Source organism: Pelodiscus sinensis, chromosome 4 (assembly GCF_049634645.1).
Source record: "Pelodiscus sinensis isolate JC-2024 chromosome 4, ASM4963464v1, whole genome shotgun sequence".
NCBI lineage: Eukaryota > Metazoa > Chordata > Testudines > Trionychidae > Pelodiscus > Pelodiscus sinensis.
Genome location: NC_134714.1, coordinates 20,690,722 through 20,712,932, shown reverse-complemented (window position 1 = coordinate 20,712,932; position 22,211 = coordinate 20,690,722). Strand labels below are relative to the sequence as shown.

Here is a 22,211-nt window from a genome sequence, read left to right as displayed (position 1 = left end):
AGCATTTCCGGAAATTCATGCCAGTGTAGACACAGCCTAAGAGTGGTGATGTTGCAAAACACTGTTGATTTTACTGATGTTACTAAAAATTAACTGCACCTGGCCTTGATCAGCATGTGAAACTGTGTGCCAGAAGTTTAAATTTGGTGACAGGAAAGTGACAGCTCAGACATATGATGATGCATCAGTAGTGGCAGGCAATGTACAGGAGCCTCTGAAAAGTATTTACTGAAAGTTCCCCTGCACATTTTTGGTTCATTGCTACATATTTTTAAATCTTATCCTCAATTATGCAGCAAAGAATATCAGAGAATGCTGGATTCCTTCTTCAGAAATTTAGAAGGAAAATCTGCATTTTTCTCTCAATCTCCAAAGCAAGCTGAACTTGTTCAAAACATAGTTAAATGGAAATTGCTTTCTCTTTGTACCACAAGGTTAAATTTTCATTCCAGAGTTGTACACACTGTAAAGCTGAGTGGAAAATTTCTGATTGAATGCTTCAAAAGTGTGGTACAAAATTCTTCTGACCATGCTTGATGATTTTCACTTTGTGTTTCTTCTCCTCAACAACAACGTGATTGAAGTGACAGAAGTGTTGTTTGACATTCTTCAAACCAGCATGTACAATATTAAGGTTTATATTCAGCAGATTCATGAGACAATAATTCAAATTTGCTAAAAGTGACACACTTTTGATGAGTTTTGGAAAGAGAGGTTGAAGCTAAGTTCACATGAACCTTGGAAAAAAGAGCAATAGAAGGCTTAACAACATATAAGCATCTCTTCTCAGAGATTAGTGACAATATCAGGGAAAAGCTATTAGTAAACAGGTAATTTACTTTAAAGACCAGCCTGTACAACCAAGGCTGTGTGCGAGGTCCTAGAAAGACTCCACTAACAGGCTCTATGCTAAGCCAGAGAAATCACCCCACTGTAGAACAGTTAGGCTATATTCTGTTCAATAAGGGAGTGTGCATGAACCCTATGAAGGTAGAAGTGGTTTGTGATTCAGCAACACCACAAAGCATTTAAGAAATTCAGCCCGTGTGTTTCCCAAGAGCCTATATATATACACACCTGACCCATAGATAATTAAGTTATCCCATCTCACTTCTTAGCTATGAAAGAGAATAGTGACCCTCCCATCTGACCTAGTTACTACAGAGAAAGCTCAGTTAAGTCTACACAGCAGTTTTTCTGACAAGCATGAGTCAGCCATGTTTGCGCATGTACTGCTAATTCCCCAACATGTTTGCATCAGTGCATTCTTGGAAAATCTGACCAGCTATCTGGGATGTGCCTTGGAGGAACAAAGTGCCCAGAGGATATGCAGGCAAAATGACACAAAAGACAATGCAGTCAGGGATGCCCTATGCCACAAAGAGCTGGGAAGAAGTCAGACTGACAAACCAGTTACACAGGTGTTGCTAGGGCAGGGCCCTGCCCACATAACAAAGAAACCTTCACCAAACCAGTCACAGGAAGACAGTATGAAGTTTAGTGCTCTAACATAGTCAAAGTGCTTTTCATAGTGATGATTGATTATAACTGAACATCAACAATGTGGCATTGTTAGAGCCAACTATGTTACTTACTGATTACAATGGATATCCCACTTTGTAGACAATTCAGATTATTAGAATGTCCATGCTTTTGTGGGTTTAGATCTTAAATATAAATATCAATTACATTCTTTTTTTTTTACTTTAGCTGTGTCATGTGTAGCAGGTATTCACTTTTGAGGGAAAGGGGATATGGATTTGTTGATAAAACCAGATAAGACAACAAAACATTGAATTGTTCCAAGCTGAATTAAACCATCACACAAGCATTTCTGTTATATGAGAATGCTTACTCTAAGGATATGATCCACTGCTGACAATATTCCTACTACGGTCATCTGAAGAAGTGGGCTGTACCCACGACAGCTCATGACACCATCTACATGTTTTGTTAGTCTATAAAGTGCTACCAGACCATTTATTGTTTTTTAAGTTTAATAGTCTTACTGTCAGTATTGAAATCACCATTAAACTAAAAAAAAAAGCAAGCAGCTGGGTTAATAATATATTAAGAACAAAAGTGGAGTATATTTATAAACTAGAAGATTTACCTGGTGTTGCTCAGGTCCTTCAAGACAGGGGGTTGAGGTATGAGGGTGCAGGAGTAAATGTTGGGGGCGAGGAGGGCCTTAGGGCAGGGAACTGGGTGTGCGTGGAGAGGTGCTAGACTCAGAATTTGGGGGGGTGAGGAGAGGCTCAGGGAAATGGTCTGGAGGTGTGTGGGATGCTGTAGTCAGGGTTGGGGGTGAGGAGGAGCTCAGGGCACAGAATGAATGCGTGTGTATGAGATGCAGGACTCAGGTTGAGGGATGAGGAGGGGCTCAGGGAAGAGGACTGGGAGGTGCAGGAGCTTGTGGGGACCACGCTGCCCAAACAGCAGCTCCCTGGGACTGACCACAGTGGGTGGGGGAGGGGCGGGGGAGAGAGGAAAGCAGCCTAAGCAGTGGCTCCCCAGAGCTGTCCCAATGGAGTTATTATAGCTGTCCCAGACCCTATCTGTGGCCCCTTGCTGATCCCCTATGGTCATTACACAATATAACTATCCCTGCTAGCAGCCCTCTCCTTTTCCGTGTTATGAAAAGAAGTCTCATTCCAGGCACATCCCATTGTCCTGACACAAACAAACCCTTACTTTGCTTTAAGTTATGATAAGATGAAGATTTATACCAAATTTGGGGTCCTAGCTCTTACCATTTAGGAGGGTAAACTTAAAAAACAACAAATAGTCTGGTAGCACTTTAAAGACTAACAAAACATGTAGATGGTATCATGAGCTTTTGTGGGCACGACCCCCTTCTTCAAATGTGCCCACGAAAGCTCATGATACCATTGACATGTTTTGTTAGTCTTTAAAGTACTACAAAACTATTGTTGTTTAAGTTTATCCTGTACAGACTAACTTAGCTACCCGCTGAAGCGTTTAGGAGGAGTTCTTGAACAGACAGAACAGACAGATTCGCTCGCCCATAAACAAACTCTTTCAAATATATAATAGATTGCTTAATTTATAGCAGTGAACTGCAAAGCTTCATGTGGCCTGTACTTTGAAGGTCACACCAGTGATTTTAACCATGAACTTTGTGACTCATGAAGGCATGACTTTAAAGTGGGGGGGGGGAATGATTTCTGTCTCTTCAGAGCCAGTAGTTTCTAAATGAACACAATTACAATTACTTCCAGTCAGTAAAAGTACTTGAAATCTAAAGTCAGATTTTCTCAGATGAAATTAAAAATTTGCCCCCCAAAACAAAGAATCTACATTTATTTTTGGGTATATTTTATATAAAGATCACTAAAAAGTGATGTTCTTTGACAGCACTCATTGGATTAATGTGCTTGCACGATACATTCGGACTAACATTTTAAAAAATCTATTAAATTAGTTATAACACTATATATTTTATAAAATATAGATCTCATTTGCATCTCAATACCATGTAATCAGACCTGACTGGAGTTATTCATTAGGTCAAAATGCTGCAAATTCAAAGCCTCTGTTGAACCAGCCATGCTGTGATGTTGGCAGCAGCACACTTTTAGTAATTTATTAACTTCACATGTGTTGTACTATGAAGGAAAAGTCACAGAAAGGAGGCACTGAGAAAAATGATATGTCCAGGCATATTGTCACAGTAGAGGAATTTCTTGTTGTACATTTCTTGCATCTTGCATTCTGATTATTTTTTTCCTCTTGATAATTGTCTAGTCTCACATGTTTTGGAGATACATTTCCTTGTTTTGGATTTACATTTTAAGGCAGTTTTTAAAATCTTTGCCTTTTGAGGGAAATAATTATTTTGTGCACATTTTAAAGAAACATTTGAGGATTTTGTATGTCATCCTCAGACAATCAGAGCTCAACATAGTTCTGAATATTCATTTTATAGGCCAGTGTCTTGCCCTGAACACTAGCTATTCAGTAGGTTGAGAACTTGTATAACTAGGGCAGTAGCAGCCATGATGTAGGAGGGCCTTGTTAGAAGACAGCACTAAAAACTGAAAAACACACATTCTCTGGTAACTATACTCCAGCTCTGCTGCTACTGCTGAGGAACCCTGTTTTTCATTGTAATGTGTCACTGATCATGTCCTTAGTAGCCTGGCTTTTTCTTTGTGTCCTCTTGGAAAATCACATTTATCAGCCACCTTTGCACTTTGCTGTTCCTTTTTCCGACAGACCAAAAAAAAGCATTTCAGAGTCACAAAAGGTCCAACAAGAATATTCCCTCTGTCTATGATAACTTGGTACTAGTGATGGCCTAATGTAAACATGGCTTGGAAACCTAATCTTGTATACATTTTATTCTCTATTGTTATTAATCATTTTACTTTATTTCTGAAGTACTTCACTCCATCCTTTTCTTTTACCTTTGCCTAACACTCAAAATACTGTACAATATTAGCATTAAAATATGCCAAATGACAAGGACTAAGGTTTCTTCTGCTGTTATCTGAGTATATTTAAAAGGGAGCAAAGAACACTAAGACAGAGAAGTAATGAGTATATTTAATTGTATTGATAATATCTCAGTAATACCCATTTCAGGCCTTGCCACTTTTACATTATTTGTATTATACAATAATAAAAATATTAAATTCCTGCTTTATTAGGAGCCTTCAAAAACCCTAATGCTGGCTCTGTTTGGTACCATTTAGGGGGAGTGAAAAGGAACAAGGCATTAGTGGTAGCACCTAGCAATTAAGATACTGGGTTAGAAGGAGTGGAAGATGGGCAAAATGGGTTGAATTTCATGTCCTTTATAAGACTTAATATTTTTCAAAATAAGCTCCCAAAGCTAGCCCCACTCAGTGCCCCTATCCAGTGAGGAAGGGAGCTAGCAATATTGTTGACAGGAATTATAACTTCTGCCATCATAGGGAACAGAAAAATAGGGGTCAGAAAAGACAGGGCACAAGGCCTCCCTAGCATGAGGGGGCAGCAGGCAGACGAAGGAATGGAAGGGGTACAGATCCCCTGGTTTGGGGGAATGAGGGAACACATAAGGGCTGGGGCAAGAAACAGGGATTGTTCCGCTTTCTGGGCTTTCCCTGCTTTTATTAAAATTAAGACCGTATCCTGAAGACATCTCTGCTCATTTGTCCAGTAAAGAGGAGAGTTAGTAGTAATGGAGACTATATACGGCAGACCCAACTGGAGATTCATGCCCCTTTGTGGGGTTGGACCCTGCTCAGTGCCACATTCATACCACAACTAAGCTGGCAGAAATAAGGACAATAACTGTGTAACAGGGAGACCAGGGTTTTCATGTCTCTTTTGAGAGGCAAGACAAAAGTAGTAGGCTGCATGCCTGCTTCTAAAATTAGCTTTTTAAACCCCACTCCAGATGGGTTCTTTATTGGCTGAGCAAAATTAGGCCAGACATTGAAATTGATATTTCTCTGGCTGTATTGAAAGCAATAACTTTTGAACATGGCATTCAATCAATGTAAAAGCATCAGGGAATGTTATAGACATCAGTGGTCAAAATCCTGTTGATTTTAGGGAAAATGTACAAGGGGGACATACAGTGCCTGGTGGATCTGATTTGCAAACCCTTTCGTTCATCTTTGTAAGGCTTAGAGATCAAAGAACTGGTTAACAGCAGCCATCAGCACCTTCCAGCATAATAGAAATAGTTTAAAATGTTGACATACTGGGTGTGTCTAGACTACACATCTCTGTCGACAGAGAGATGTACATTAGGCACATCGAAATTGCTAATGAAGCTGGGATTTAATTATCCTGTGCCTCATTAGCATAAACATGGCTGCCGCTTTTTTTAAACTGAGTTTTTTTAGAAAAAAACGGCAGTGTAGATGCGCATCTGTTGAAAATAAACCCTTTTCCGACAGCTCCTTTAAACACAGGGGCTACGAAAACACAGGAGCTGTCGAAAAAGGGTTTATTTTTGACAGATCCACGTCTAGATTGCCATTTTTTTCGAAAAAATTCTGTTTAGAAAAAAAGCGGTGGCCATTTTTATGCTAATGAGGCACAGTATATTTAAATCTCAGCTTCATTAGCAATTTTGCTATGCTTGATTTGTATCCCTCTGTGGACAGAAGGATGCAGTCTAGACATAGCCTCTGGCTTACCAAAAAGGGAGAAAGGAGGGATTGGGGAACCACATGGGAGTCCATGGCACAGGAGAAGAATAAAGGACTTTGGTATGGGGAAGGGGAGGCTATGTAGCCCTTGGCATGGGAGGAAAGGGGAGCCACAGTGCCCTGGCATATGGCAGTGAAGGGAGTGGGTGCATGCAGACTCTGCCACATCATCTATGGAAAAGAGGGGGCACAAGGAGCTTCTGTCATGGGGCGGCAGGCAGAGGAAGGAATGGGAAAGATTTAGAGCCCCTGGATGGGGGATGAGGGGACAACGAGCCCTTGGCAACAAGGACTGGGGCACTGATTGCAGGGGCTCTTTGCACTGGAGGGGTATTATGTACACAGGGCTTGGGGATACAAAGAGCCCCAGAAGGGTGCACTGCCTGAGCTTAGCCTCCAGAAACAAGGGAAGGGGACAACCCGTTTCCCAGCGGTGACCAGCACCATTTCTGAGCTCTCCCCTCACCCACCAGCAGCCAAAAAGACCAACCACCCTGCCTGCCCACCCCTCCCCCACTTGACGCACAGCCCCAGCAGCCTGGGCTCTTGAATGACTCATTCTTTTCTTCCTCCTCCTCCCCCCCCCCCTCTAGTTCTCGCGAGTTTTGACCTCTATAGACGCGATGTCCTTTAGAGCGCAGGGGGGAAAGAGAGGGGATTGATTGACACGAGCGACAGCCAATAATTTAGGCGGAGGGCGAGCGGCTAGCGAATGGCAGTGCGAGGGTGGTGCGGCCCGCCGCTGGCTGATTGATCCCAGCCGTGGCGTCGCTCAGTCGGAGCGAGAACATTCTAGAGGTGAGTACGCGGCAGCCATTGCAGGGGCGACCAGCAACCGCCCCCTTCGGCTTCAGCGGCGTCCGCCCCTCCCCTTCCCAGGTGCCGCCGTTCACGGTGCCCCTTGTGTCTCCCCCGCAGATTGACTGGCGCCGCCGCCGCCGCCGCTGCTGCTGATTCCGCCCGCCCCAGGACGCTCGGATCCGGCGGCTGCGGCGCCCGCCTCCTCTCCGCCCCGATATAAGCGCCCATCGGTCCCGTTCTCCTTAAAGACTCGGCTTCGTCGCAGCCCGGGGCGAGCAGCGTTGGGTTTATGTCTTTATTGGACGAAAACGGTGAGCGGCTGCCGGGGCGCGATCCGAGGGGGAGCGTCCCGGGGCGGGGGAGCGGGGTCCTCGCAGCCCCCTCGGGCGGCGGGCGAGGTTCTCGAGAAGCGGGGGCAACGGGTGGCGCTGACCGCCCCAGTCGTGGTGGCCTGTTCCCTGGTCCCCGTGCGACGAGGCAAAATGGCGGCCGCTGGGCCCGCGCCTCGTGATGCTTGGGGGGGGGGGGAAGCTGTGTGGCGCAGCTAGAAATCCGCAGCGTGGGGGGGCTGCCCTCCAGGGGTTACATCGGGAGGGGCGAGTTAGAGGGGAGATGCCGCGGAGGCCCCCGCATGCGCAATGGGGGCTGCCCCCCCCTCCCATTTTCTGTTTAGGGCTGACTCAGTGCTTCCCTTCGCTGCATTTATGAGTCATCCCATGGCTGAGGCGGGCGGAGGCTGCTCGCTCAGCGCGAAGGGATCCGGAGGCGGTGTCAGGAGGTGGGTGGAGGCTGCGGTCGGCGGCAGACAAAAGCCAGTCATGTGTCGGAGACCACACGCTTTCCTGTCTCCTTCTTCCTGAAGTACCTGGTTCCTCCATGACCGTGCAGCCACGTGTGTCGGCCACATGATGACTGCTTTCAAGGTGCTGTGGCAAGCACCTCTGGGAATGAAACTCAATCCACTGTGCTTAACCCCCACTCCCTCAAATACAAGGGTTCTTCATTGCTGCTCTTTGGCAAGACTAAGCCTGATTGTGTCAACTAGCTCCCATGGTGTAAGCTGGGGTTGTTTTTTTTTTTTTTTGCATAGTAAAACTCAAGGGCTCTCTAGTTTCTAAAGCTTAAAATTAGTCTAGTGGCACTCTAACAAATTTATTCATGTATTGGATTGTAGTCTTTCGTGAGCTACAGCTCACTTTCTTCTGAGGAAGTGTTGTGGCTCATGAAACCCTATGCTCTAATGCCCCACCAGATTCCTTGTTTTTGCCATGCAGACTAACAACTACCGCTCTGAAATCTTTTTTAAAATTAGCTTTCACTCCTAGGATTTTACATGTATTCTGGGGAAGAACTGTCTGTTATATTGGAAAGGGAGCTGTGAGCATGGTTAGGTGATCTAACTCTTTCTGGGGAGAATAAAAGTAGAGAAACTAAAGGTACCATTATTTGTCAAAACCAAGTTAACCTTTGTGGTATGCCATCCACTATACCCCATCCAGCTAACTGCCTTTCTTGATCAACTACTTTAAATGTGACTTCCAGGTAGTGCTACTAAGTATTGGGGAAACAGTGGGTTTTTTCCAGTATGGAAAAACGCATTCTTGCACAAAATGCCTGAAACTATAATGGCAACAAAACAGCGCATTTCTTTCAGAATAAGCTACTTGAACTAGCAATGTGTTAGTGTATCCAGTCATTCTAAATAACTGAAAAGATTAAACTTGTCTCGAGCAGTATCTCACTAACTGGTGAGTCAATATTTAATCACAGTACCATTAGAAAATAGGTAACCTTTTCGTAACAGCAAATATTTGGTGTAAGTGATGCAATAATAGGGTTCTTCTGAGATGCTTGGGAAGGATTGGGTCAGTCAATGAACATTTATGTGCCACAGAAGTAAGTCTAGAAATGTAAAACAGCTTAAATATTTGGAGCGTGTCTGGTAGTACTAGGTATTTCATGGCACTCTGGATAATTAGATGTAAGTAAACCAAACAGTTAAAAATTAGCCTGATCAGTAATACCATAACCAAGGGAACTTGAGGTCTGTTTTTTCTTTGACTGCTTTAGAAGAAGCCAGAAGACTTTGCATCCTGTGCCCCTTAATAGGCAAGGATGTTGTGTGTCATACTTTTCCCACCCATCTGATCATACAACATTCCTCTGATAACACTAGTAGGTGGAAACGGAGTGGGGAGAGGATGTTGCATCCTGTGTAAAGTTGGCATTTTGCAGAACAGCAGATGTTACAGTAGCAGATGTTCAGCTGCAGATCCTCAACAACAATTACACAGGCAAATATAACTAAATGCATAGGAAACTCTTGTTCTCCAAATAGTCTCACTTCTCCTGGTCACAACAAACTTCAGATCCAATAATGTCCTGCAGCATGAATATATTTGATGAAAGTTCAGCCTAAACTGTCCCCTTTATTTTTTTTAATTTATACACTTGCAGAGCTGTTGCGCAGCCATTGGTACCTGTATTGGGGGAACATAGCATACAAGCAAGAACCTTACAGCCTCAGTGGCAAAAACTTTTTCATGTCAGAGACCGAGAACTCTTGCAGTCGTTTATGTCATCCCGTCTTCTCCAGACAGAAGATACCAAAAAGCTGCAATCAAAGATCTCTTCATCTTATTGATAAAGCTACTAATAAGACAAAATGTCTGTCAATGTCAACCGCAGTGTTTCAGATCAGTTCTATCGCTACAAAATGCCCCGTCTGATTGCAAAGGTAATGCTTCCTGATCTCTAAAGTTTGTTATTTTATAGAGCTTTTTATTGACGTATCTTTTCTAAGCATTTTGAATCAGTATTGTTCCCACTTTTTTTCGAAAAACAATGATATGAAGTGACTTGACCAAGGTCACACAGTAGGTAAATGGCAGAGCTGGGAATAATGGACACCAGCTGTCCTGAGTGTTAATACAATGCTTTGTCACTATACTCTAAGTTTTCTTTAATACTGATACTGCTTTTAAACAGTGTTATAGTGACATAAATATCTGAGTTTAACTTTTCCCCTTAGGTTGAGGGCAAAGGAAATGGAATAAAGACAGTTATAGTCAACATGGTTGACGTTGCAAAGGCGCTTAATCGGCCTCCAACGTGTAAGTAACATGAAATTCTGTAATCTAAGGGAGGGGTGGTCCTTGTTGGGTGCTGTGTAAAAATCATGTTGAGAAAGCAGGGAAGGGTGGCCATACTGTCAAAATGCAAACACAACTAATGCAACAGACACAGGCTCTATTGGTATTAAGTATTAACAATTAAATATTTCTAACGTAAAACTCTTATTTCAATTGAATTTTCTCTTCTTGGTAATAGTGATTCAGTACAGCTCACTTCTAGGAGACATGATTTCGGAGTTAATAGTACCACCAAGCATTATTAATGCTAGTGATTGCAGTAACTGTCAAATGTAAGAACTAATATACAGGCTAGGGCAGGCTGTCATGACTGACTGGCAAACTTCTAATGTGTCGATTTTTGTCTCTGGCAAGATCCCACCAAATTTTTTGGTTGTGAGCTGGGGGCACAGACCCAGTTTGATGTTAAGAATGACCGTTACATTGTCAATGGATCTCATGAGGCGAATAAGCTGCAAGACATGTTGGATGGATTCATTAAAAAATTTGTTCTCTGTCCTGAGTGTGAGAATCCTGAAACTGATCTGGTGAGTGTGCTTAAAGCTTCTTATCACTAAATACCACAGGCCTGTTTAAACACAAGATTAGCTTCTAAGAAGTCAAGTGTGCACAAGTGCTAATGCATGTAAGATTGGCCACTTTTGAAATCAACTTTATGTTGATGTTAGTGTGTAGTTGAGGTGAGACTTCATTGAAAATAAGTGATTCAGCTGAAGATATACTCAGCTGCTGAAGTGTTAGCCTGGGAGTGTTTCTAGTCAGACATTACAAAAACCTTCAGTATTAAGACAATTAACTGATTATTTTGTATACAAAAGTCACTATTAGGGTAACTTTGATATTCAAACTTTACAGATCAGCTTGTTTCCCCGAAATCTCAATATTGGTGCATTTATTGTGTAAATTGTGGCCTAAACAAATAATACATGGGCTTGAATTAAGGTTTCTAACTTTGACTTTCCCTCTGGCAGCATGTCAATCCCAAGAAACAAACTATAGGTAACTCTTGTAAAGCCTGTGGCTATCGAGGCATGCTTGACACAAACCATAAACTCTGCACGTTCATTCTCAAAAACCCCCCTGGTAAGTGGTGCATATATTTCTCTCAAAGTTATCAAACTGTTAAACTCTTAAGCTATGTCTACAGTACATGGTTTTTGTGCAAAAACTCACAGGGCATCCACACCTCAAGCGCATTTTTGTGGAAGAAAATCTACAGTTCCTTGACAGAACGGGGCTTTTTGCAGCAAGGGTATACCTCCTTCTACAAGGCATAACTCCTTTTATGCAAGAACTTTTGTGCAAAAAGGTGTGCCAATATTTATTGTGCAAGAAACCCCTGTTGAGCATGCAATCAGAACTTCCTTGTGCAAGATTGTCCCTGCAGTATAGACAAAGCTTTAGAGTTGTGTTAAGGTACAAACTTCTGTGTTGGAGGGTATAGGCAGTGGGGAATGCCTGAGGTAGGCAGTGGAGTTGCACTGAATAGGACATTACTTAACTGGCTGTTCTGTGCAAGCAACACTCTGTGGCAGATAACCAGTTGCCTGTCTCAATTTAAGCTTGCTATAATAAAAGAGTCTAACCTATTCCAGTGGCCTCTGCTGCATGAGGTCAAATGTTATATAGACTCTAACAACCTATCTGAATTTGCAGGTGAGAACTTTCTTACTACACACTATCCAACTCTTTCTGTCCCAGTATTTCCCTGTCCGTCAAGGCTTATAAACAGCATTCTGAGCAACCTCTTCTGGAGAACAATTGTAGATTTACTTCCATTAAATCAGTCGAAGTCAAAATGAGTAATTGAGTCCTGCATGCTAGTTGCTACCTGTGAATGCCTCAGACAGGGCTACAGAGCTTTGTAGCAAAACCTTTATACAAAGGCAGTGTCTCCTATGTCACATCTACAGAATGGCTAGGAAGCCTTTTTGCCTCCTTTAGAATTCTTAGGGAACTGAACACCAAGTGTGATATTCAGTCCCTCTTCTAAGGGACATAATTGCAGCTCACATCTCAGGGCCTGATGATGCAAAGGACCAGAGATGTCACTGTTGCAATAAAAATTTGTCAAATGTACCTGATCTGAAAGTGGTTTGACTCCAGTTTTGTTAAAATACTTTCAGAAGCAGTTGGCTCAAAACTAGACACTTAATATAGCTAGTTTTGCAGCTATAACAGTTGGCCTTGGCCAATGAGTAAGTTAAGGAGACCTCGGATGGAGCGTTTTAAGCAGACCAAGTATATAATGACTAATAAAGCTGGAAAAATGTCAAAGTTCCTAAGTCAGTGGTTTGTTACCATCTACTAGGCTTACCAGTGACTGAAGTATTAAGGGGGGGGGGTCTTTTTTTTTAAATTGTTGAACCGAAAGTAGCATGCAGCACTTGAATCCAGGAATTAACCAGGTGAAATTCTGTGGCCTGAACCACTGGTTCTCAAACAGGCATATGTGTTCTTCTCTCCTCTCCCTGTCCCTCACGTTGTCCAGGAACTACATCAACTCTCATAGTTGCCTAGTTTGCTAGTGCTTTTCCATGTAAGCTCTTGTAAAAGTTAACTAATGTCACACTCAATGACTTGCATATATAGAACAGTAGGAGCATAATTTTTTTTCTCAATGTGGAGATGCATTTTAATCTGCTGTGATGCTTTAAATGCCATAATTTAGCTGAAGTGAAACTTGTAGTTAAACTGGCCTCCTGAAAGTGGTACAGTAGTTTGGAAAGGTTGAGAAGTACTGGCCTATACCATAGAGCAGTGGTTCCCAACCACTGGCTGCCAGAGTTGAAGCCTGCTGTTGGTGGCAGCTCAGCTCTGGCAGCCATGGGGGGGGGGGGGTGTGTGTGTGTGTGTGTGTGTGTGTGTGTGTTCGCTCTGCGACTGAGGCAGCAGAGCCGGAGGTACCTCCTCCCACCTCTGTAATGGATGCCCGTCCAGGGCTCTTCCCCGTTACATTCTACCCATGGAGTGCAAGATGCGCTTGGGGAGGGAGCGGGCATGAAGGAAGGAGTGCATGTGCTGCCAATAACTCTTTCTCCCCCCCCCCCCCCCCCCCCCCCCCCCCCCCCCCCGTAGTAATGGCCATGCTCCCTAGAGGAGCCAGCCTCTTTAGGAAGGATGGGGGCAGGAGGGTGTTGGCATGGGCTTTAGGGGTCAGGTTAAAGATTGCATAGGGGTGGGGGTGAAAGGGTGTCAGGGCCTAGGTAGACAGGAAACTTATTTGCATAATGAATAGGCAGATAAAATATTGCTGGTCCACCTAAAGCTTGTGAATGGGTTTGCTACTCCATGGCATAAAGCTGGGAACCACTAGTTACAGAGGCTTTTGGACAAGATGAACACCCTTCTGGCCTTACATCCTTACACCAGGCCCCTCCACTAGAGAGCTTGTATGTGATACTCTTACTTCATCAAGTCATGGCTCTGGCACCTGTTCGAAACTGGAGAGAGTGGCGAAGAGGAAGAATAGTACTTAAAATGTTTAAACCTTAAACTAGTGTTGGTATCTCTCATTTTATGGCTGTTACCTGCCAGCCTTGATGGACACCAGAGACTTTGGTTTATCTGTCTCTGTGGTTTAACATCCTTGCATGGTATCTGTAGTATTAGCACAACCTGTGCACTGATGGAGATGACACCATGAAATGGAGCCTTGGAATACTGAATTATGTATCTCCAAGCTAGATTCTGTAGGGATCTGGTACACTTGAAATGGTATAGACAAATTGCCTCAAGTAGAGGCCGTGATACTTTTAATTTATCTGCAAATGAAGATGGTGGGGTCTCTTTTTTTTCTTTCAGAGGATGCTAGTACAGGAAAGAAAGAAAAGGACAAGAAGAACAGAAAAGGCAAGGATAAAGAGAATGGTTCTGTGTCTAGCAACGAGACACCACTGCCACCACCACCAGATGAACTTGACCCTCCTCGTGCAGTGGTAAGTAGACTTTCCAGAGGCTTATAAAGAACAATTAAATTGGCAAAAGTTAGACTTCAAACCTAGTATTGGATAACATTTCAACTTAATGCTGTTGTCTGAAATAGAAATTGTACCCTTATCACAGAGTGGTACTGAATGGAGAGAAGAAACTAGTGGTGTCCTGCAGTGGTCTGTACTGGAATTAATCCTATTAACCATGCATAAATGATCTAGAAAGAGGTAGAGTGAGGTGGCAAAACTTGCAGATATTAATCTGCTCAAGATAGTTAAGACCAAAGCAGACTGTAAAGAGCTTCAAAAGGATCTCACAACTAAGTGGCTGGGCAACAGAATAGCAAATGAATTTTAATATTGATAATTCAAAGTAATTCATCTTGGAAAAACATAATCCCAAATATAGATTTACAAACTGATGCTGACTAAATTAGCTGCTACCACTTGATCTTGGAGTTGTGAAGAGTTCTCTGAACCTCTACTCACTGTGCAGCAGCAGTCAAAAAGCAAACAATGTTAGGAATAAATGAAGGGATGGAGAATAAGAATCTGCTTTGCCTGTATATAAATCCCTGGTATGCCCACATCTTGAACACTGCATACAGATGTGGTTGCCTTTTCAAGAAAGCAGTCCTGGCATTGGAAAATTCAGAAAAGGGCAACAAAAATGATTAGGGGTGTGGCGTGGCTGCCATATGAGGGTGCATATAGACTAGTCTCCTGTAAGCTGAAGATTCCCAATGATGGACATGATGATGGTCTATAAAATCATGACACGGAGAAAGTGAATAAGGAAAAGTTATGTTCATAGCATAAGAACTAGGGATCACCAAATGAAATTAGTAGGTAGCAAGCTTAAAATAAAAAGCATTTCTTCAGAAAACATTGAGTCAGTGTGTGTGGAACTCCTTGACAGGATCTTGTGAAGACCTGGGTTTTAATAGAGTTCAAAAAATAAATGTATGCAGTGTAGGTCCATAAATAGCTATTAGCCAGGATGGGTAGAGATGTTGCTCCGAACAGCTATTTGTCAGTGGCTGGGAATGATTGACAGGAGAGAAGGATCACTTGATTAACAGTTCTGTTCATTCCCTTTAGGGCACCTAGTATTGACCACTATCAAAAAGCAGGATACTGGGCTAGATGGATTTTTGGTCTTACCCAGTATGGCTATTCTTATACCCTTATGAAAAGGGACTCTAGGTAGCCGGAGTCATTTAAGATGGTGGTAGTGATAGTAGCTGATCACTATGAGATACTGAAGCACTTCCTTCCCACTCACTTGGAGCGTCCTAGGGCTGGCAGGGAGCCTCTATCCCATCTCCAGCTCTACAGTTTAATCCATAAAGTGATTGAGTTGCTCAGGAAGTAGATATGACTGTTTTGGCATTTGGAACGGGTATAAAAATACTAAGCTTAGCTTTTTTCCTAACTACCCTAGTCAGTGTAGGGATACCCTGTGAATAACTTAAGTTGAGGGGCGTTGGAAAGATATTAGGACTTAATATGGCCATGAGCAGAGCATTATTTGCCCCAAAGAGCTTGTTAACTGTGTAATCGTCATCCTTAGGAGGATGACGACGATGACTGGGGTGAAGACACAACAGAAGAAGCCCAGAGACGCAGAATGGATGAAATCAGTGAACATGCAAAGAACCTCACACTTAGTGATGACCTGGAAAGAACAATAGAAGAGAGAGTCAACATATTATTTGACTTTGTTAAGGTAAAACTACAGATTTTTCCCTAAGGAAAGAGTATATTTAAGTGTAGTGTAAAAAGCCTACTATAACTTGGGGATGTGGGAGTGAGTTGGGATTGAGTAAGAAGCTTATGCTTGGTATGTCATGAGTTGACTGACTTCTCGCCTACAGAAAAAGAAGGAAGAAGGTGTCATTGAGACTTCTGACAAAGATATTGTAGCAGAAGCGGAGAGACTGGATGTGAAGGCTATGGGCCCTCTAGTTTTAACTGAAGTCCTCTTCGATGAGAGGATTCGAGAACAGATAAAGAGATACAGACGCCACTTCCTACGTGTAAGCCTTTAAATCTCTAAGGCAACAGTATTGGCTGCTTTATATAAAGTCTGACACGTGCTATTAAACTCTCTTAGGAGATGAGGTTCTGAATACTATGGAGGAAAAAAAAGAATCTGAGTCTCTTGTTAAACTGACTGCTTCCCAAAAACTTGCCTCTACCTGGGCCAAGCCAGTGGTAACTTTAGTCATGTAACATAATTAAATGAAAGTTACTGGCTTAGTCCTAGATGAAGACAGTTGTACAGAATGCTGGAACTAAGATTTATCCTCGTATTTTACCAAAAGAAACTAATGGTTGCCAACTGTACTGTTTCCTTAGTTCTGCCACAACAACAAGAAAGCTCAGAGATACCTTCTTCATGGCTTGGAGTGTGTGGTTGCCATGCATCAATCTCAGCTTATTTCTAAAATTCCACATATCCTGAAGGAAATGTATGATGCAGATCTTCTGGAAGAAGAGGTCATCCTTAGCTGGGCAGAAAAGGTACTTGGCTGTTTAAGTGCAGTGTTCACTTGTGTCTGTTCCCCCCTTGGGAGGGGGAGGCATGATGTGGTCCCCTTCCTATAGTACAATGCAAATCTTAAAGTGTAGACTAAGGTGACTTTGGGGGCTGGGCTTTATTCCTGAGGAGCAGTTTGTCAGTCTCTTTAGTTTTTTAGCAGTTCATACACTAGAGAGGTTACATACGCTAGAGAGGTTACAATCTTCCTTTCTTACAGGCCTCTAAGAAATATGTCTCAAAGGAGCTTGCTAAAGAAATCCGCAGCAAAGCAGAACCCTTCATCAAATGGCTGAAGGAAGCTGAGGAAGAATCATCTGGTAATGAAGAAGAGGATGAAGATGAAAATATTGAGGTAAGACTGGCATTTGTTTGTTTTTTCTCCCCTGTTGGAATTTTCCCCAGGTGTGGCCTCAGGCAACTAGTCATGGTGGAAAAATTTGCTGCTTTCTTTAGCAGGCTCCTTTTTTTAGGTACTCTTTTGTCACTTAAATTTTTTTTAATATTGCCAATGCTTGTTTGAGCAAGTAATCCTCTTCATGGTTTAACAATTTATAAATACTACAATCCTTGCTCCCTTTCCTCTGTTGTAGACATGGAATGTCCCTGATAAAATGCATAAAACCTCTGCTTGATGTCATTGTCAGGTTAAATTATGCCTTTTAAATTAATAGGATAAATATTACCATTTACAAAATAGTCTTTCATGTATAAGCCTTCTAGATTTAGATCTAGGGATGTGAGTGATTAGTCACTTCCTCCCCTTTGCTGCCTTCATCAGAGGCAGCAAGGAGGAGGGGGCAGTTGGCACTTCAAAGCAGCAGTGCCACATGGAGTCAGGGGCCAGACCCCAGGCTCCACATGGCTCTGCTGCTTTGAAATGCCATGGGGTCAGTGGGGAACTGCTTGAGTCCCCAGCTGGCCTGCAGTGCCTTTGTGCTTCCTTGTGAGATGGGTTTTCCCTTAAGTATTTGCAATGCTCGAGCCAAAGTTACTGGTGTACTATTTCTCTTACCTACCTATTGAGAGGGTGTGGTGATTGGTAGAAACAGCTAGGAATAGCTTTTAGAAGATTGCAGTCTCCCTAAAATGAAGTACCTCCTACTTGCTTTGTACATCTAGTTTGCACCTTAGCTAAACTACTTCTGACCTACTAGATGTTTCCAATACTATCATGGAAGATGATGTCCATAAACATTAAATCTTCTCTTTCTAGGTGGTGTATTCCAAGACTGCCAGTGTACCTAAAGTTGAAACTGTGAAGCCTGTAAAGAAGGATGATGACCTAGATATTGATGCCATTTAAAAATGATGCAACCTTGCTTGCAGTGTATACGGCAAACTGCTCTGCATTTTCTTCCAGAAGTGCAACATGTATGTGCACAAGTTGAAATGGCTTAACATCATGCTACTTTAGTACTCAATTGTCTTTTACTGTGACTGGTTTTGTGTAAACTATAAGCCAAACACCAAGGAGTCCATACACATCAGTGAACTGATCTAGTTTGTTAATGGCATGTTTCTTTTTAAACTTGTGTGGGACACATACTTGGAGCACATTTATACAGCTGTGGGAATAAAGGATTTGGTTTTGGTCAATCTTGAGTCAGAGCCATCACTAAACTTGTGCCCATCTTGAAGGGAGAACCACTTAGTAGGCATCTTTCATGCCAAATTGATTGCAGTGGTATTGCTTTCTAGAGAGGAGCATTACACAAAGCTGCTAAGAAATAGATTCCCAGTGGTGATGAGAAATATTGTATTTTGCTGCTCTTGCTCTTCTAGCTTTTTGGAGGTGCTAAAAGGTTATCAGTGTTCAAAGTGACCAAGTCTCAACTAACAGCCGTACTAGCATGTATGGGTTAAAACAGTGTAATCTCTCCTCCTGCAGTCTATAGCTGGCCAAAAGATGCTTCATACTGCAGTTTGAGCTGCTTGTCAAAAGGCAAGAGGAAGATTAAGACTGCTTAGATTTCAGATTCAGTTTAGAGTTGACTAAACGATCTCTCTCAAATCACACATGCCTTTTGCCAACAGACATCAGGTTTTGTTCTTGAACAAAGCAAAAATTTTGACACAAGCAACTTTCTTCAGCAAGGAACTCTTCAACATGTAGGAGCTCCTCTAACAAGAGGACTAGGTACCTAATTGCCTCTTACAACTTTTTTTTTTCCTGATCAGTCAGTGTGAATACCCTCAACTACAGCTCAGAAGGTTCAGCTTCGTGGCAGGGCACCAGACTGTAGCCTCTCATGCTGTCAAGCTGAGCTGAACAGATTAGTTTTCAATATGACTATGGTAGGTGTCCACAGGCCATAGTGAATTTCCAAAAGTCGGTACGTCACTTGAAATGTAATAGGCGTCTGACACACAAGGTTGAAACGGCTGGCTTAAACATCCACCCCTCAAGCTCTTTTGTTCCCTCTGTCCCCAAATGTCTTTGCTTTTGCTTTTTAACTCTTTGTTTTAGGGATGTAATAGTATACAGTAATTCCTCATTTAACACAGTAGATACACAATCATTTTCTGAAACATGTTATGCGGGGTCCATTTTCCCATTGAAAATGGAAAAGGTGGTGGTTGCGTTTTAAGCAGTGTTGTCGAAGTCATTTTCAGTTGGTGCTGAGTAGCCAACGTCTAAGTTAGACAATGTAGATGAAACGGGGCCATCTTGTTCCTCATTTTTTTTTTAGGCTGAACAAACTTTTGATGGCTGCTTTTTGTTTGTTCGTTGTAAAGTTGCTGGTAGCAAGATATGGTGCTCTGTTTGCTACTTTTGAGCATCACTTAAGCTTAAATGCTTCAGCCATAACTTTCATTGATAATGTTTGAATAACTGGCTCAGCATATTCAGGCTCATTTTCCAAACGCTGCTCATCTAGAAGCTTCAACTCATTGATAGACAGCCAACTCTCCCCATGAGGGTTGAGTAACTCTTGCACATCAGTAGCATTATCCACCTCTAATTCTGCTTCATGGCCTAGGGCTACAATCTGCTTTTTAGCTTCAGCTATTTCAGTGTTGGAGCTGGCAAATGTCATTGAGGAGCCTTTGGCCATTATCTTTGAAAAGTCGTGGAGATCGGGCGAAATCCCGGATGATTGGAAAAAGGCAAATGTAGTGCCCATCTTCAAAAAAGGGAAGAAGGACGATCCAGGGAACTATAGGCCGGTCAGTCTTACCTCGGTTCCTGGAAAAATCATGGAAGGGATCCTAAAGGAATCCATTTTGAGACACTTGAATGAGAGGAAAGTGATCAGGAATAGTCAGCATGGATTCACAAAGGGCAAGTCGTGCTTGACCAATCTGATTAGCTTCTATGATGAGATAACTGGCTCAGTGGACATGGGAAAGTCAGTGGATGTTATATACCTTGACTTTAGCAAGGCTTTTGATACGGTCTCCCACAATATTCTTGCCAGCAAGTTAAGGGAATGCGGATTGGATAAATGGACGGTAAGATGGATAGAAAGATGGCTAGAAGGCCGGGCCCAGCGGGTAGTGATCAACGGTTCGATGTCAGGATGGCGGTCGGTTTCTAGTGGAGTGCCCCAAGGTTCGGTTCTAGGACCGGTTTTGTTCAATATCTTTATTAATGACCTGGATGAGGGGATAGATTGCACCCTCAACAAGTTTGCAGATGACACTAAGCTAGGGGGAGAGGTAGATACGCTTAAGGGCAGAGATAGGGTCCAGAGTGACTTAGACAAATTGGAGGATTGGGCCACTAGAAATCTCATGAGATTCAACAAAGACAAGTGTAGAGTCCTGCACTTGGGACGGAAGAATCCCAAGCATAGTTACAGGCTGGGGACCAACCAGTTAGTAGTAGTTCTGCAGAAAAGGACCTGGGGGTTACAGTGGATGAGAAGCTAAATATGAGTCAACAGTGTGCCCTTGTAGCCAGGAAGGCTAATGGCATATTAGGATGCATTAAGAGGAGCATTGCCAGCAGATCCAGAGATGTCATTATTCCCCTTTATTCGGCTTTGGTGAGGCCACATCTGGAGTACTGTGTCCAGTTCTGGGCCCCCCACTACAAAAAGGATGCGGACGCATTGGAGAGGGTCCAGCGGAGGGCAACCAAAATGATTAGGGGTCTGGAGCATATGACCTACGAGTAGAGGCTGAGGGACTTGGGTCTGTTTAGTCTGCAGAAGCGAAGAGTGAGGGGGGACTTGATAGCAGCCTTCAACTTCCTGAAGGGAGGTTCCAAAGAGGATGGAGAGAGGCTGTTCTCAGTAGTGACAGATGGCAGAACAAGGAGCAATGGTCTCAAGTTGTGGTGGGAGAGGTCCAGATTGGATATTAGGAAAAACTATTTTACTAGGAGGGTAGTGAAGCATTGGAATGGGTTACCTAGGGAAGTAGTGGAGTCTCCATCCCTAGAGGTGTTTAAGTCTCGGCTTGACAAAGCCCTGGCCGGGTTGATTTAGATGGGATTGGTCCTGCCTAGAGCGGAGGGCTGGACTTGACGACCTTCTGAGGTCTCTTCCAGTTCTGATTCTATGATAAGGGGATGGTTGGATGAAATAACATGATCTTGGTAACTAATTGACCATTCATTACCAGTTGGAAATAGGTCAATGGAGGGATGATAGGAGTTGCTATAGGGAACTTTCTGGGTGTCTGGCTGGTGAGTCTTGCCCACATGCTCAGGGTTTAGCTGATCGCCATATTTGGGGTCAGGAAGGAATTTTCCTCCAGGGTAGATTGGCAGAGGCCCTGGAGGTTTTTCGCCTTCCTCTGTAGCATGGGGCACAGATCACAGCTGAAGGACTCTCTGCATGTTGGGGCCTTCAAAGTATTGGAAGGCTTCAATATCTGAGACATAGGTGAGAGGATTATTCTAAGAGGGGTGGGCGAGATTCTGTGGCCTGCACTGTGCAGGGGGTCAGACTAGATGATCATAATGGTCCCTTCTGACCTTAAAGTCTATGAGTCTATGAGTGTCAAACTCCCTAAACTTGTGAACACAGGCAGGCCATATACTGTGCCAAACTGTGTTAAGGCAACTCAAAACTTCTGCACAAGCCTCTGCTATATCTATAGCATCTTGAATGTTAAATTTTCTCCAGAATTCCTTGATTGTAGGCTTATTCTCGCTGTCTGTCTCCTTTATAAGCCTCGTGAACATACAGGGCAAGTAATAAGCCTCAAACAGCTATTACTCCTTGATCAAGAGGTTGAATTAATGAGGTTATATGGGGTGGGGAGTAAAAACATGAATGTTTTCTGACAGATCAGTAAGGCGAGGCTGCTCTGGTGCATTATCTAGAAGTAGAAAATTTTGCTTTCAAAATTTTGACAGTCTTTCAACTCAGCTGTTAGACGATTGCAGAAGTAGTCTGTGAAGATGCTTGCAGTTACCCATGTTTTTGCATTAGATCTCCAAACAGGAAGATGATCTTTGAATAGCTAGCTAAAGCTCTAGCGTTGACAGAACAGTAACCCACTACCTGTTTGAAGTTGCAATCCGTGTTGGCATTGGTGCATAGCATCACAGTGATAGTCCTTTGCAGCCTTAAAACCAGGTGCATAAGCCTCATCGTGAGAGAGAGATGTGCGTGCTGCTAGGTTCAACACCTGTTTAGACAAATAGCTTCAAATATCA

The 22,211-nt window shown here is 43.0% G+C and overlaps 1 protein-coding gene and 1 non-coding gene across 5 annotated transcripts; both read left to right on the top strand.

Annotated features, from left to right (window-relative positions):
- The first annotated feature begins 6,812 nt into the window (after positions 1–6,812).
- On the top strand, positions 6,813–18,196 carry EIF5 (eukaryotic translation initiation factor 5). Of its 4 annotated transcripts, none has more exons than XM_075926501.1 (12): positions 6,813–6,968; positions 7,089–7,282; positions 9,568–9,708; positions 10,003–10,084; positions 10,478–10,650; positions 11,095–11,206; positions 13,928–14,061; positions 15,629–15,784; positions 15,933–16,094; positions 16,417–16,581; positions 16,818–16,952; positions 17,814–18,196. In XM_075926501.1, the coding sequence occupies exons 3-12, from the start codon at positions 9,637–9,639 to the stop codon at positions 17,901–17,903; spliced, it is 1,281 nt and encodes a 426-aa protein (XP_075782616.1). In that variant the 5' UTR covers positions 6,813–6,968; positions 7,089–7,282; positions 9,568–9,636; the 3' UTR covers positions 17,904–18,196. The 4 variants fall into 4 exon arrangements, with proteins under 4 accessions (XP_075782616.1, XP_025038838.1, XP_075782615.1 ...); XM_025183053.2 differs by having other exon boundaries at positions 9,429–9,708; XM_075926500.1 differs by lacking the exons at positions 6,813–6,968; positions 7,089–7,282 and adding an exon at positions 7,571–7,749 and having other exon boundaries at positions 9,429–9,708.
- Positions 11,640–11,763, top strand: LOC112545282 (small nucleolar RNA SNORA28). Its single transcript, XR_003088749.1, has one exon. It is a non-coding gene; the product is annotated as a small nucleolar RNA SNORA28 (small nucleolar RNA).
- Positions 18,197–22,211: the final 4,015 nt, after the last annotated feature.